Source organism: Hemiscyllium ocellatum, chromosome 7, assembly GCF_020745735.1.
Source record: "Hemiscyllium ocellatum isolate sHemOce1 chromosome 7, sHemOce1.pat.X.cur, whole genome shotgun sequence".
In the NCBI taxonomy this organism is placed as follows: domain Eukaryota; kingdom Metazoa; phylum Chordata; class Chondrichthyes; order Orectolobiformes; family Hemiscylliidae; genus Hemiscyllium; species Hemiscyllium ocellatum.
The window spans coordinates 76,355,432-76,373,040 of NC_083407.1; the positions used below are offsets into that span (position 1 = coordinate 76,355,432).

Genomic DNA, 17,609 nt, shown 5'->3' on the forward strand with positions numbered 1-17,609 from the left:
ACATTCTCTCTATGTCTGCATGGGAGTTCCAGTTTCCTCCCACAATCCAAAGATGTGCAGGATAGGTTAATTGGCCATGCTAAATTGCACATTGTGTTCAGGGATGTGTAGGTTAGGTGCATTAGTTAGGGGTAAATGTAGAGTAATAGGATGGGTGAGTTACTCTTCGGAGGGTTGGTGTGAACTAGTTGTGCCAAATGGCCTGTTTCCACACTGTAGGAATTCTATGATTTCCATTTATCCCTGATACCTTTTAGCATTCCAAGAATCTGCCTCTGATTTAAAATATTCAAAGTCTCTGCTTCCCCGTCTTTTTGAGGAAGAGAGTTCCTAACACAGTTGACCTTCTCAGATAGAAAGAAAAACTGTTCACCTCTGCTCTAAATGGATGAATCCTTATTTTGAAATGGTGACCACTAGATCTGGATTCTCCCACAAGAAGTAGCATCCACTTCACATCCGTCGTGTCAAGCCCCTTCAGGATCTTTAATATTTCTGTCATTGTTTGTGACTTCTAAACTCCAGTGGATACAAGCATAGTCTGTCAACCCTTTCTTCAAAGTACACTGCCCTTTCCATGCATGAGTCTTGTAAACCTTCTTTGAACGATGTCCAGTGCATTTGTGTCCTTCCTTGCATAACGAGACTCGTACTGTAAACAGCACTCCAGATGTCTTCAATTTGTCTTCAGTTCTATTAGCCTAAGTTTAGCTGACAGCTTCATTAAATGTCTTCTGGAATTCTAGATAAATCATATCACTGGTATATCTCTGTTCACTACTTTCGACAGCTCTTCAGATTCATCACGTGACCCTCCCTTTACCAATCCATACGTTGTCTCTTTGATTGGCTGAATATTTTCAAGGCCTTCAAATATAGATTCCAGTAATTTCATGATGGCAAATGTTTCAATAACTGATTCATGAAGTTCTTGGTTTTCCCCATTAGACTTCCTCAAGTAATGGAGCAATATGTACAGTTTTCCTATCGAAAAGAACAGTTGTCTGATCAAGAGAACTTCAGTTAATTGGGGCATCTAATTCTTCTCATCTACTTTCATCAGTGATGTTTCTTTTGTTATAGCTAAAGTCTAATGATCTTGAGATGAATGCCTGGCTCACAGATATTCTTCTTTCATCCAAGGTGCCTGGGTAAACAGAGGACTTGGAACAGTTAGAAAGGAAGGTGATCGACTTGTCTGGACATACATGGCCCCTCATTTAGGCCACTGGATAGCTGCACCCTTACCTTTAACCACAGGTAAACATGTACATTGCATATGCACTTTATATTGCTGGAAACTTGTAGCTGAATCTTTTTTGTGTTGCATTCATCAGGACAAATCCAAGAGGCCAAATTTTAAGCTCAGAAATTTATATTATTGGAGAAAAAAAACTGCTGACTAGTTGGCCATGACATTGCCTGGAGAAGGTTTGGAATGGCCCAAACTTTTTTAATTTCAAAAAAGACCAGTTGATTTCAATTGGTTGAGTCACTGACAGGGCAGTCTGCCAGAGAACACTTGGCTCCCTTGCTTCTGTTTAATTCAAAAAAGCACAATAACTGGACATGTTGTTTCTGTTTGCAAAGATCTGGGTCCTGTGTATGAATGTAAATAGTTTGTAACAAGCACTAACTGAGTCATTTTGCAAGCTTGAATAATAATCTTAAATTAGTTGTTAGTGTATTCCTGGGCACACTTGGGGATTGTTTAATAAGTACTGTATAATCACAGAGTCGCTTCTAATGTTGGGTTCTGTTCTGAGTTTTTCAAGCATATGTTGGATGAGTATGGTCAGTAATCTTCCTGTTGTGAACAGCCAACAGGCCATGCCTTTTGTATGATCCACCAGTTATTTTGGCAACTGAAAATATGGCCTACATAACTGGCATCACACTGAAATCGAAACTCATATGCCAGATTGCTAACTTATGTGGTTGGCAGGATGTCTTTTTGGCTGAATGCAATATCCTGTTGGTGGAAAATAGCATGTGTTGTTACTGCATAGTAGTGGTTTGAAACCTCTAGCTCTACCTTTTGCTCAAATATTTAAGGTGCCTTACTCTTCTGGGAAAATTGCAGTAGATTAGGAAATGTTTAAGATCAAGAGTTGCAACTTTAGACCCATTCATGATTTTGTATGTTGACAATGAGCACTTATTTGACCAGGATAGCTATTATCCCCAGGATAGCTTTGACACATCTTATTTTGGTATGGTGAAGAAAGAGCTTGGACCAAACTTACAAGATTGTCGATAAGGTACATTCTATAGTTCATGGAGCTTTAGGAATCCAAATGTGTATATTGACCAGAAAAGGTAGGTTTGTGATAGACTATAGAGGAGAACCCATCTGTGGTTTTCACAGATCGGAAAGAATGTTTGTTCAGTTGTTCCCTGTGCTCCTGAGTAATTTAATAAAGGTGTAAGGTTTGAACAAGATTAGTTTTGTTTGTAGGAAATGGATCTCTGTACATGAATTCATGTTGCTTCTCACAAATGGCTTGACTGATTAACTTAGTTGTTCAAGTAAATATTATCATACTCAGGATTGTTCAGCATATGCTGACAAATGTTTGAATTGTGTCTAACAAAGGAGATCTTGGATTCTGCAGCCATAAGATCAAAAGACATAGGAACATAGATTAGGCCATTTGGCCAATCGAGTCTGCTTCGCCATTTGCTCATGGCTGATAGGTTTTTCAACTCTATTTTCCCACGTTCTGTCCTGAACCTTTGATCCTCTTGGCAATCAAGAACTAATCATTCTCTGTTTTAAATATATTCAATGACATGGCCTCCACACATAGCCTTCTGTGGCAATGAATTCCACAGATTCATCACTCTTTGACTAAATAAGTTTCTCCTTATCTCTGTTCTAAAGGGTCTTCTCTTCACTGTTAGGCTGTGCCCTCGGTTCCCAACATACACTCTGTCCAGGCAGTTTAATATCCTGTAAGTTTCAATCAGATCCCCCTCTTCCAAACTGCATCAAATGTCGTCCCAGAGTCCTCAAACATTCCTCATATGTTAAACCTTTCATGCCTGGGATCATTCTAGTGAACCTTCTCTGGTCCCCTTCCAGATCCAATCCAAGAGCTGTTTGAATACTCTCTGTATTCATGTTATTACACAGAAGAAAGTAAGTTGCCTTTTTTAAATCATGCAGTGGCTTGGCATGGCTACAGTTTCACATTACTCTCTCCACAGCAACATTTTGGTCAATTGGAATCCACTTGCTGATCATTCAAATTGTTGTGACTGTGCAAAAATATTCATTCTTACAGTAATACTGAAGAGGGCAAGGTAAAAGCTTTGGAAGCAATAGTTTTCAGAAATATCAAGTTCTACCCTAACAAGCAACTGTACTTATTTCTTCTGATTTCCCATTTCATCAGTGGTGGCATGAGATAATTTTATTTTGTAAATTTGTAGGGATTGGACAGAACTGTAGAGCAGATTACATTCTGTAAGTTCATAAATAGTGAACATTATTCTTGTATATGTTTCAACAGTGAATACTTAAGCAATTCGACTACTTGAGACATCAGAGATGAACCTAACTTTGTCCTTTCCCAAAGTCCATGAAGACAGTCTTCAAAAGGTTAACCTCAAGATAAAGCTACTTGCATTTTAGCTGAAACTGAAATATTGACTATAGTTTGCTACAGCTTCATTCTCAAGGTTGTTCTGCATGGATAAGAACAAATTCTGCTTGGATTTTAATCTGAGCTTGGCAACTTAATGGACAGATCACTCACAGGCCCTTTGTCTGCATTGTTTTTATTTTATTGACCCTGCACTATTTTAATATATAAAGACCCTATTTAGGCCAGAAGCAAACACAGTGGTGCCAGGAATTGCTTGAATTCAGAACCTAGAGCTGAAACTTTAAGCTCTGGGGCAGATGGTACTCATGAACAAGCTTACAGATTTGAAAAGAAAGGCGAGCTGTGGCCCAGCAGCCTCACAGTGCATACAGTAGCCAAATGGTCAGTCACAAGGTACCTACCACTGCTGAGCAGAATGGGCCTACTTTGTGCCCCTGCTTGAGCACCTTAATCTGAGTAACCCTTTTTAAAAATCACTTCAGTTTAGCAGTAGCATCATAAAATCACATCACAGAATTCACTTTTCACATTGCTGCTTTGAAAGATTATATTTGGTCCTTTCCAGACCATTACACAAGATCTTTGATGAGTTGAATAGGTCAGCTGGAGGTCAGCAAATTGCTAGCCCTTTTCCAATGTTGCCCCCACTTTGAAAATTGGGCTTCCTTCTGAGGAATTGGAAGACTGACTGACACCTGGGAGTTCTGTTTTCAAAGCCTGTCCACCTGCAACTGGCCTCACCCAACAAACATTTGAAAATCCTGCCCTCTATATCAAATTTTTAACCAGTGAGGTAGCTACTTAAATTTCGAATGAGACTATCGAGCAATAATTACAGACTCTTCTTAAAAGTCAGTAAAACAGAAGGCCAAATTCTGTTTGATAAATGTACAGAAATAAACTTTCAGGTTCATTTCAACCACCTGCCTTGAAAACGATGAAAGAAAGTCAGCCAAATTATTTGTTTCCTTTTCATTTGGATTGAGGTATCGACTTTGGCAGATAGCAGTAGTAGACTTTATTGCTATTCTATATTTGTCTGCCCTGCCATCTGTCATTTTATTGGAATGGAATATTTACATTTTGAATAACTGTTGTTCCAGTTTATTCCTGTTTATTTGACTGAAACTATCAGCCAGGTTGTTTAAAGTGTCTTTTGATTATTTTAATTATTTTTCTCCTATTGATTAAAAAGACTTGAATCAAATTTAAAATATATTAATAAGTCCGCAGATTGTCTGTCTCTACATTATTATAAATTTGCTTCCCTCCTTATTTTTGAGTCTGACCCTATTCCAGCTCCACATGCAACACCCAGTTTCCAATCTGTCAAAGCTGGCAAGTAATCATCTTTCAGGTCTGTCATTCTCAGCATATAACAGCAATAGCAGCTGCATATGTGTGATCCTGAGTGTGTCTTGCACATTTTATTTATCCTTTTTTTGCTGCCTTTGCATGTCCTACTGTACACAGTGGAATTCAACAGACATCATCTGACTGGTAACATTAGCACCCATTCTGAACTATCAATGCAGCATGGGTTACCTGGTCGTAGGTTTTGAGAGTTTGCTACAAAATTTTCATCAGTGGCGGCAATGCAGATTATTGCAAGGGAACATCTCCTGTTGTGAGAAACATATGGGAATTGTACTGTGTGTGTGTGAAAGAGAGAAAGAAAGAGTGAATGGCCAACACAAGTAGAATTAGCAAGAAAAACCTGTACAGTTGTACAGCAGGAAGGAAGGAGAGCAATGTCAGAAAATAATGATTGTGTATTTTTTGCTAGTGTGTTTCCATGAAATTAATTGATGCATAACAAAGGTGGCCCCCATTATTTCACAGTTATCCAACACTATTTTGTACCAAGGCACATAAGACTATGTTAGGACGCTAATGTAAGTTCAGAGTGATGTGAAGGCAAAGAGCAATGTGGAGGTTTCGGACCCATGCTGTCAAAGGTGTGCATACAAGCGGTGGGGCAATTAAAATCTGATGTGCTTGAAATACAAGAAAATATTTAGTTTCTGTAATGTATTGCTAATGACTTATTTTAATCATTATACTAAAAAGCTGCTGAAGTTATGATGGATGAACAGCTTTAGTCCTGAGAAGAAACTAGAGAGACCAAAAAAAAATTAATGCATCAGTGGTGATTAACATGGAATCTGATTGAGATACTGAAATTATAAAGGATTTTGAGAGAAACTGGGGTATCTGTTAACACAGGTTGGCAAGTCAGTGACTAAAGGGTAGCAACTGAAAGTGCAAGAAAAGTGGAGAAACTGAAGGTTCCTTTTACACAGAACTTTGTTAGGACATTAACTAGAAACTAGTGGAAGCAGAAAGGTAGAGGATAAATATTAAAAATGAAGACAAGTGTAAAATGCTAATGGGCAAGGGATTAAACGGATAGTTAGTTCATTGACCCAATTAGCTCCCTCCTCTGCAGTAGATTCTGTGACTATAAAATGCAATATTATGTTACATCAAGCCTATAAACTTCACTAGCATCTAAATTTACTTGCAGAAACTTGACAATCACATGATCTACTTACTTAAAAGTCTGAAACCATAAAGTTCATACTAGTTTACATTTGGTATGAGGTTAAAAAGTACAGAAAGTCTGTGCTGAGTACAACAGGGCCTCATTAGTTCACATAGTCACTTGGTGTTGACTGAATGTTTTTAAAATCCATTTGTTCAGATATGTTATTACGTAACTCTTGAGCAGATGGGACTTGAACCTCAGTCTCATGGCTCAGAGGTAGGGACACTACCACTGCAACCTCAGAACCCTGATTAATTTTTTTAACCATTTACAGAGTATTGCAAACATGTGATTGACATTAAAACTCTGCTGCTTCATATTTAGGTACAATTGGTCGTATTGCAAAAGATATCACTACGTACCATACATCACTCCTGGTGGCTATATTAGGAGGAACTGCAGTGATTCTTGCAGGATTTGTGGCTGTGCTATTTTGTTACTGCAGGTAAGACTGTTGGATATTACATATAAGTATTTTTGCATCTGGAGATTTGCTATTTTGCACCTTTGCATACTTTGTCTTCTGCATACTGTGATTTTTAGCATGTAATAGAATGTAGCTAAGTGATGACTTATGGCGTGATCATTGATTTGAAGGTACTGAGCATAATTCAAATGCCATAGATCTTCTTGAATGGGAGATGATAGTAATGCAGTCATGAACTACATATCTCAGTCACCCTGTCTGAATTTAAAGTTTTTCTAAATATTCAGCTCTGCGCAAAGCTTTTCCCTATCTTGTTGATGCATTGTAACTACAAAGCTGAAAAAATAACTTTATTTAAAGCTTTTGTCATACTGAGGAGAATTCATTTCCAACAACTGCTTGAAAACTCAGTTAATATCTGATTGCTGTGACAAATTATATCACAGCAGGTGAGGCATTATATAACAATTATATAAATCATTATATAACAATCAACAGCTTTTGATAAATGAAGCAACCCACAGCATTATAATAAAAGTTATTTCATCCTGTTTTAATGTTGTTAAATCCTTTATGTCAATGTAGTCTTGACTGCCATCTCATATTCAGCCTTCAGTAAACTTGAGATCATCCAAACCTCTGTTGCGCTTCTCCAAGTTCTGTTCATTGATCACTTTTGTGCTCCCTGATCGACATTGATACCTTGGTCAAGCAACACTTTGATTTTAAATTCTCATATTTATTTTCAGTCTGTCTATGGCTTGACCCTCCTTATCTTAGTGACTTCCTACACCCCTATAACGTTGAAATATATCCTCATTACTTTAATTCTGGCCTCTTGTGCACTCTGATTTTAATTGCACCATTATTGCCACTACATCTTGAGTTGCCTGCAATCCAAGCACTACAGTCCTATTCCTACATCTCTCCTCCTGTCTAATTCTTTCCCTTCTTTACGAAGCTGCTTAAAATCTACCTCTTTAACCAAGTTTTTGTCCCTCTTATTTAAAATCTTGTGTGGTTAAATGCCAAATATTATTTTATCAGTTCTTCTGTCAAGTACTTTGGGATCTTGTATTATATCACGGTGCTGTTTTAATATAAATATTTATTGCTAAAACCAAATATAATTTTTGGTTAAAGATCTATTTTGGCACCTACGCATTTCTATTTGGAAATATGCAAGCATGAAACCTTTACACAAATGAAGAACCTTTTGCCTGCCATATCTATTGATCTGTTTGCTGAGGAGCTGGTTGGAGTGAGACATCTAAGTGATTTACAATAGGTTGAAAAATATTCAAGTTATGGGCAGCTGTTTAGTATTGATTTTGCTTATGTCATGGACAAAGGGAGATTGATGCAAATTTAAGTTATTGATTTTCCTCCTTAAGCTAGAGATTGTTATGCACAATTTTCCCTTTTTATCCAACCCCTTACTGAAGCAGGCAGAGAGGCACAGTTCCCTAAACCCTGTGTGTTTCTTTTGAGTTTCAGTATCTAAGATTAAATTAAAGGTAGGATTTATTAACAAAAAAACACAGTGCACTAGAACAATGCTTTCGCTACTTTATTCACACAAAAAATCATACAAGGTAGAAAGAAAGAGAAAGGGGAGAGAGGAAGTTAGAAATTATGAATTTCTTTTTTAAAAAAAATCAGTGACAATAGCATTATTTCATGTGACTTAGAGAGTCCAATAGGCCGATGTCCAATTCACTGTCTGTCAGTTGTCTGAACTTGTAGCAGTTTTTTCCTGTGATGCAGATGGATGCCAATCAAAGATGCAGCAAAATCTCTTGTGCTCTCAAAATTAGTCCAATTTGGTAGACAGTGTCTGAGACTCTTTTTGGCAATGTGATTTTTGGGGGAGAGAGAGAGAGATGGAAGGCAGTCCTTCTAGCTGTTAAGGCCAAAAGCTGTTTTTCTTGCGACGTTAAGATAGCGACTGGCTTAGAATTCCAGAGCTGGGTACTTAGCAGGTCAACAAGCTCAGATTTCAGCCATGTGACACGGACAGGTATTTTTGGAACTGAGAGATTGGAAGATTGTTATGCTAACAGTATAGCTTTACCTCCTCTGTTAGAATTTTCATTGTAAATTGAAGAGATAACTGTAAAGCTGGTGTCTGCTGACACCCACACACAATTCCAGACCTGGTGTCTCATCATGTAAAATATCAATGATGTCATACACGGAAGCTGCAATGCCCATGTGAGTTATTGAAGGAAGGTTCAGCCGAGTGGAGAGCCTGTTTCAGTGTATAAGTGCAAATCTAAGCAGTGTACGACGTGTCAACAAACACAGCCACAAGCATCAGCATTTATTTTAGCTTGGTGCATCTTAAGGCTTCCCTTTGTTCAAAGCTGAATGGATGCAGAAAACTTGTCTCTCCAGTCCTTTGTGTCACTTTCAACTGGAATATCCATACAGAATCACAAAGCGTTATGTCACAGAAGGAAGCCATTCAGCCTACTGCACCTTCACTGGCTGTTCAAATGAGCATCGTTACCTAATGTCAATCTCCTCCTCTTTCCCAACACCCTTGTGCATTATTTTTATCCAAATAATCATTCAATATCCTCTTAAATGCCTCAATTGAACTTGAATACACCACGCTTCCAGGCGGTGTATTTCATACTAACTTTCACTGAATGAAAATTTTTATCTCTTGCTTTCTTGTTTCTTTTGTCCATCACTTTAAATCTATGCTGTGTGTTCTTGTTCATTTTACAAGTAGGAACAGCTTCTCCCTTTTCACTGTACCCACCCCGTTCATTATTCTGCAAACCTCTATTAAATCTCCTCTTTAAACGTTCTTTTCTCCAAAGAGAACAGTCTTAGCTTCTTCAATCTATCCTTATAATTGAAGTTTCTAATTCTTGGAACCTTTGTTGTAAATCACTCTGCACTCGCTAGAATGCATTCACATTGTTTCTGTAATGTGGCAGCCAAAACTCTGCACAGTACTCCAAGGTCTCGCAAATGTCTTTTACCAGTTCACATCCCCTCCTTGCTCTTGCACTCTTTGCTCTTATTAATAAAGCTGAGGTGAAAATGTGTTGCTGGAAAAGCGCAGCAGGCCAGGAAGCATCCAAGGAACAGGATTTCTCCCCTAATAAAGCTGAGGGCCCTGTAAGCTTTATTAACTTTACGAACCTCTCACTGCTCTAAATTGAATGCCATCTGTCATCTATCTGCCCACTCTTCCAATTTGTCAGTGTCCTTGTTGGGGTTCCATGCTGTCTTCCTCACAGTTTACAAGATAGGAGGAGTCTGAAGCTCTAGTCAAAGAATCATTTAGCAATCTTGACATTTTGTGAGTCCAGCAATGTTGACCATTTTTAAAGGAAGCAGAATTTAAATCAGAAAATTTAAAGAGAATACAGTTTTCTTCAGGATTTCTCTTTATTTCCTCTGCTCATAGTACATATCAAAAGCACAAACTTTGCTATTACATGTTGAGTTGGTACAGTGTAATGTGGGTGTGTGCTTCCCCAGGATTATATTTGCAGATTTTAATTCAGAATGTTAAAATTATGGATAAAAATCAGTGCTATTTCAGTCATTAATGTTATTCTGAGGGGGGTTTTATAAAAATAGGTTGAAAATTATGCAAAGGTTATAATCTCACAATTGATACAGTTCATGCACCCAAAGTAAATAGAGATCATCAAATTAATTATCGGATAACTGTTAATTGCTCTATGTCTAACTAATAATGAAAGCCTAATATTTCAGAAGGAAAAGCCACTAAAACTTGCAAATAACAAATTCTGATCTGACTCATTTTGAATACTTAAAAATGGAGCACAACTACACTCCATTCCAATAATTTGTTTTTGTTTAACAGGTATTTTCCTGTTAAGTACAGAATCATAGAATACCTACAGTGTGGAAGCAGGCCATTCGGCCCATTGAGTCCACACTGACTTTCCGAAGAGCATTCCACCGAGATCCACCTCCTAACCCTATTCCTGTATTTCCCATGGTTAATCCACCTAGCCTGCACATTCCTTGATACTATGGGCAATTTAGCACAGCCAATGTGCACCTCACCTGCACATCTTTGGACTGTGGGGAGAAACCGGAGTATCTGGTAGAAACCTACACAGGTATGGGCAGAATATGCAAACTCCATACAAACCCACACCCGAGGCTGGAATCGAGCCCAAGTCCCTGATGCTGTGAGGCAACAGTGCTAACCACCGAGCCAACATATCACCCATTCATCAGTACAATCTTCACAGTATTGGTAATCAGGTTAAGGTGGCGAGCCTTTGTTTCTGACCCTATCAAATATCAGGCCCAGAGTTAGAAACATAGAATATAGGAGCAACTCTAGGCTATTCAACCCATTGAGCTTAACTCTGCCGCTCCTGTGCCATATATCTGCTGTCTCTCTGTGTTCTGTGGTGCATTTATTGTCTAGTAATCTAATTTGTTTTTGAAATATACTCAGACCTGGCCAGACTCTGCTTTACATTGTAGAGAATTCTACAGCGTTATGTCCCTTGGTGAAGAAGTTTCTCCTCATCTTAATCTTAAATTGTTTACCCTGTATCCTGAGACAATGACCCCTTTCTCTAGTGCCCTTTAGCCAGGGGGCCATCATCTGTCCAGTCTGTCTAGCCCTGTCAGAATTTCACGTGTTTCAAAGAATTCCTTTCTCATTCTTCTCAACTCCAGTGGATATAGATCCAGTCTCTCCTCATAAACCAAACTTCACATAAATCACATGTGAAATTATCCTTTTCAATAGAAAGAGCTGACTGGTGAAATATTATTTAAACAATGATAGATTTGGAAAGAGATGTACAATGGGACATAGGTCTCCCTGTCATCAAAAGTAAGCAGCCTTGTGCACCTTGGCTGAACTGCTTCTGTGGCAAAGCCCATATTTTCTTTGGTAAGGAGAATACTCCAGCTGAGATTTTCTTTGGCTGCATCAAGATATTAAAAACAGAAAAATGAAAGTGTTGAAGAAACTGGCAGGTTTGTCAGCATCTGTAGGTTCAGAGTTCTAAAGAGGAGTCTTGCTGACTTGAAACGTTAACTCTTTTGTTCTATCTTCACAGATGCTACTAGATCTGAGTTTCTCCAACAATTTCTGTATTCATTTCAGACCTCCAGCATCTGAAGTAGATAGTTTCACAATTATCCAGATTATACTACATCTGCAATGCATTGCCCACTCTCTTGTCTAGTTCACCTTGAAGGCTCTTCCTCATCATCACTCTCAATTCCTCCTAATCTTGTGTTGTTTTCACAGTTGGAAATATTACTTTTAAATCTCTCGACCAATTCATTGACATATGTTCTGATTAACTGGGGCCTAATCACTGATCCCTGTGGTACCCCACTAATTACTAGTTTCCATTCTGAAATTGACCCTTTATTGTTCTTTGTTTGCTATCTGCTAATTCTCTAGCCATGTGCCTGCATGTTGGACCATTAAATTTAGCATTCACCATATAACTAAGATTCTTTTTTCTTCGCACTAAGCCTAGTTTTTGGTAAAAAAAAATAGTGCAGTATAACTGGTGTTTCTAAAAGTTTAGATGATGTTTAAAATTTGTTTGCTACCATAGAAAATCCTGAACAGACTTAACAAACTTGATGTGAAAAAGATGTTTTCTCACGTTTGCCATTTTTAAAAAACGGGGTTGCCCATTTAAGACCAACATGTGAAGAATTTATTTTCATTTGAGGATCCTGAGTCATGAAAGTCATTGGTCAGTCTATCAATCCGCCAAATGGATCATGGTTATCTTGCACTGATATTAATCAGCTACATGTATATCGTGCCATGTTCTAGCTAGCCAATCAAAGAATTGGCATCTTTCTTTCTTACTATTTGTTTGTTTTTTTTCTGCCTAGTAAAATGGATTCCAACTGTGGGCTCCAAGCATCCATTAAAGCAGATTAGGCGTGGCAGTTCAGCACATCAGCAGTTGGGAGCTGCTGGACATGAGGTGCATGTTGACTGATCAGGGGACACTGTGATCCCTCCCAATGTTAGAGACATTGTGTTTTTCCATACACAGTCAAGTTGGGTTTATCATTTATAACTAATGTTGTGATAATGCTGTGCAGCAAAATTGGATTGTCCTATTCAGAATATTGTAGGCATCCCAAATGTCAGAACACTCAACCAATCTCTGGTTGAGTTCAACGGAATGAAAACAACTTTGTTTAACACCAGCTTGGTCACAGACATTGTCAGAAAGTTGTCATATTTAGACATTAGTTTGGGTTTGTCACTGCTGCAGATTTTTTGCCGGGTCTGACCACAAGGCAATGAAGGTACTCGCCCATAGCTGGACGTTTGGTTCATAAATGCTGGAAGGAATCCAAATGCTGGCTAGGGCCGAAGCATCCTCCAAATTCCTCTGACGTTTCTGGCCTGGGGCCACAAGGCAGCTTAGCTAAGGAATTACAGGTGGATAGGATGTGTACATGTAAGAAGAAACAACGCATTTGGCATTCTTTTTCACATTGCTGTTAGTCAGTAGTGTAGGCTGAAACAGAAAAGCAAGCTTGCTCACACAAGCTGAAAATGTGTGCACTGTCTTCTTCACTAGAATAAACAAATCATATCAATGTGTTGGATGCATGGCTTACTATTGTGAAATCGCTTCTTCCTCATAAAGAGTAAGTTATTGAATGTCAGATTTTCCATCCTGTTAAATTCCACAATTTAACTTTTTAGTGAATTTTATATTTTATCTTCTTCCTTACTTCCTCAGGCATCTCAATCATTTGTTTCGCTTCATAATTTGTGATCATTTCACAGATACATTCTATTTGTGTTCACATATACATTCTACTTTGTTCAAAAAGCACACAATCTGTCTTCGTAAAATTGAAACTGTCTTCAGTGATTTTTGCTGTTTGTAGGGATATTTCACTGAGATTGGCTGCTTGCTTATTACCCTGCTGGATGCCCAGCGTTCGCCTAGATATTGTGTAAGATTCAAGCCTGTATTGGGAAAGGGGAAATCATTGTGTTAGAGGTCACTGTGTCTTTTTAGGCAACTCTTTGAGATCGATATCAAAGACTGTCACCTGATTTCTGACCATAAAATTCAGTCAGTGAAATAGGGAATTCTTGTTGACCACCAGTATGTTGCCTTCCAGCTTCAATTGCAAGCTGTTAGTTAATATTTAAAGAAAGAAACTTAGGCCTCTGGATTTTATTGATGGGACTTACTACTTCAATTTGGATTTGAAAACCTGTTAGAAATATTGCTCTTCTTTAGCACCACAAGTTGTTTGTCCTCGTTTTCTATTATGTTCTTGTCTAAGAATCGCAAAATGTAGCAATTTTTAAGATGTATTTTTACTGAAATCAATCATTAGTACAAATCCTGATAAAATTAACCAGACCCGAAGGAAGCCATTAAGCCCAGCAAGCTAGTTTGTCCTTTGAAAGCAGAATGTAATTACCCCCCTTCACCAGCCCTATCTTCATAGCCTACAGATGATTTTTGAATATCAATTCCCTTTAGAATTGCATTCAGTGCCCTCTCACGCATTTATATTAAAATTATTTGCCATTTATCATTAAAATTAGTTTCTCTTTCTTGACAGGGGAAGGTATGGTCATCCACACAAAAAGCCAAGAACCAAGCCTAAACTGGATACATCAAAGAAGGACCAGACCACATCAACTACTCACATGAACTTGCTCCCAGTCACCAAAGAAAATTTAAAATCTGATGAAAAGCTTGTTTCTCAACAGCCCAAGGTAGTCCCCTATAGTCCAAAGAGAGATCTGTCTCGAAAAGAAGTGAATGAATTTTGTAAACTTGTGAATAAGACTTCAGAGAAGCAGAATAACGAGAGCTGCAAAATTTACGTTGACAATTACACAGTTCGGTCTCGGAAAAAACTGAGTGATAACTTCCACAGTGAAACTGTATCTCAGCAAGCAGTCAGTAGTCCTAAGGATGTACCCAAAAATGCATTGCAGATAAAACATATGAAGATGCTGGCAAGGAGAAAGGAGATGATGGAAGAGCAGTATAAAATACAGCACGCTAACAATGAAGCAATGTACCAATTACCCCATATTTCAAACAAACTATTGCCCATTTATAATCCAGCCATGGCTATCATGCAAACTCAAGGTCATTTTTGTACTTCAGACCAGGTTGCCAGGTCAGCTACTTTGCCCAGAAATAAGCAGGTCGTCTACAGCCCTTTGCCTGAGCCATTAACCAGGGACAATTACACTCAGACACTTCCTAAAATGCCATTGCACTCCCAACAACAGACTGAATCCCAGAGACATCAGCAGATTCTTCAGGGGCAACAGGATTATATAAATTCAAACCAGGTACTGGATTCTAAGTCAGTGCTGCCTGCAAACTGGGGAAGATACAGCAACAGCCTCCTGGAATCTGTTTCTGTTCCTGGCACATTGAATGAGGCAGTGGGAGTGGCTCCATTTGCCACGGAACTACAGGGCATATCTGAACAGACACTGTTGGAACTGACCAAAGGCAAGCCTTCCCCACATCCCAGAGCATGGTTTGTGTCATTGGAGGGTAAGCCAGTACCTCCAATCAGACACTCATGCATGATTGTTCAAAAACCGAAAAAAGTGCACAGCAATGACACAAGCCTCGACTCAGGAGTTGATATGAATGAGCACCACACCGGCAAGAAACTTGAAAAGGAGAAGACTTTCATCAAAAGTGCACCTGCTTCAAAGAACCTATACTCTGAAGACATGGATCTGAGTGGCAGTGAAAGTGGCACCACTGTCTGTACCCCAGAGGACCTATCATTCAGACACGTATTGGATATAGGTAGCGACCAGATAGTTGAGGTTGAGGAAGAACAAAGTGACCGAAGTTTGCTGGATGATGCAATAAGTGTAACCCCTCCACATAGGAAGGGGCGAGTGAGTACTGATGGCGATGGAGATGGAGATGGAGATGATAGTAAAAAAAGTGTTTGGCAGAAGAGAGAGGAACGACCTCTGATCTCTATAAACTGAGTTGAATATCTTTGATTCCAAGTCGTTACAATGGAACAAAGCATGTTTTTAGTTCTGTGGTTATTTTAATGATTAGTTACATTTTGTGGTACTGAATAAAAACATCCTATTTGTATAAGGTGGATATTTTGGATCACTCATCTTGAATTTCCTGTAAATAATTACGCACAGGGTTATTAAGCACCAAGTTATTTGTGTCCTTTACATTTTTGCACCAGAATCTGTTTATAAACAAATGATGGAGTATCTGATCAGTTTGCAGTATATTTTTACAATCAGACCTTGAATTGTTTCTTTTACAATCCATTGCCCTTTTTTTAAAAAAAAATCTGTCACCTCTGCCACTGTAAACCTCCAGCAAGAAAGGAACAGTGATCTTTTCTCCCTTGTCTTAATGTTTAAGGTCAATCTGTTTTGTAAATGTATTGATAATATGCCCTCCAAAGATAAAAATGGTTAAATCCAAATCCTGTTGTTCTGATCAATTTGTGTGGTGCCCAGATATAAGAGCACATCTAAAAATTCAAAAGATATATTCAGAATAGAATGCTGACTTAACTTTAATCCATATCAGCAACAGGATGAGATAGAGAGCTTCATCTTCAGGCAGTTGTCATACCAAACCTTTATTTTAACATGAAAATAGTACAACACACTGCCTTTTCCAATTTATACAAATGGAATGTATTCCCCAAAGTTGAAGCAACATATAATTTTACACTAAATATTTTATAAAATGTTAAAGAATATATGTTTTTTAAAAGCTCCAATCCCAAAAGCACAAACCTTTCAAATTTCTTAAGCAGCATGAAAAGATTGTAAAATTTTGCATGCAAGTACAGGATTAGTGATTCACACAGCAACATTTGCAAAACACTAGAGTTTTGCCTCTGAGAGGCTGCTGTTCACATTTAAATAGATTATAATTAAATTTAAAGGACTTCATAAAATGCAATATTCATGAATTACCATAAAATGTGCAAAGCACAGCACTGAAGTAAAACTGTCCCCAAATTCTAACGCCAGTCATAAAGGCATAACCATTTTTTTTTCTTTTTGTGACAGAGGTGGGCAGAAAATGTTGAAGTAAGTTGTTTTGAGGTTTTGCTGATGGAGCATGTGTACTATATACAAAAAGACTGTGATGCTAGTTTCCATTATTCTCATTAGCTTCCTTCATTTTGTTGCATCCACCTTCTTTCATTCAGATTCAGGGGAACTACTGCAATTTTTAAAATTGACAGTCTACACGGCACCATCTACTGATACTGTGAATTAAAGTGAATCTTTCTAACTGTTCTGTTTGTCATAATTCAGACAGTCCTCCTGACCAGAATGCACTTTTAGACTACAGCCCTGAATCAAATACTGTTTAATCTTGGGAACTACATGCTCTGAAGATCAGGGTCAATTTGTTTTTATTTTATATAAGTACATATCTCAAAAACAATTTGGATTTTCACTTCAGTAATTGACAAAATGCTGAAACAAAAGCAGATGCCTACTGTTTGTGAAACCATTGGAAAGTATTTTATTGTATTATATGTTGAAAAAAGTGTTTGTTTATTCAGTGTGGTGTCAAGCATGGTTGCATGTTCATACATTTTGTTCATTATCAAAGCCAGTTTTGCCATTAGATTCCTGTGTTCAGTGTAGTATTTCTAAGGAGTAGTGAATTACATTCAGAATTGTTTTAATGCGTTGTTTAAAACCCAATAAAATGGAACTGAGTTGGGTTTACATTGTGTTTGACTCTCATGCATGTAAAGTAGTGCACAGATGCCTAAAATGTCTTTGGCCTTGGTGCCATGCTGTGGAATCAGTAAGTGTGAAAGCACAGATCTGAAAATCCTCCGTTCACTATTTCACCAAAAAACATAAAAGTATCTATTTTGATCAGCTTGATGTCGAAGTATTGTGAAAACAAAATTCAATGAAGATGTTGGGTTTTCATATCACTATCTCACGCTATAATTTCAAGGCTTTTATTTAATAAGCAAACAATTTTGTTTTACT

The 17,609-nt window shown here is 38.0% G+C and overlaps 1 protein-coding gene across 1 annotated transcript in view; it reads left to right on the forward strand.

Annotated features, from left to right (window-relative positions):
- Positions 1–17,194, forward strand: part of fam171b (family with sequence similarity 171 member B) — a 103,034-nt gene extending 85,840 nt beyond the window's left edge. The window contains exons 6-8 of the mRNA XM_060827984.1: positions 1,144–1,260; positions 6,484–6,604; positions 14,180–17,194. Of these exons, the coding sequence (XP_060683967.1) occupies positions 1,144–1,260; positions 6,484–6,604; positions 14,180–15,593 (1,652 nt within the window). The 3' untranslated portion in view covers positions 15,594–17,194. The remainder of the gene's footprint in view (positions 1–1,143; positions 1,261–6,483; positions 6,605–14,179) is intronic.
- Positions 17,195–17,609: the final 415 nt, after the last annotated feature.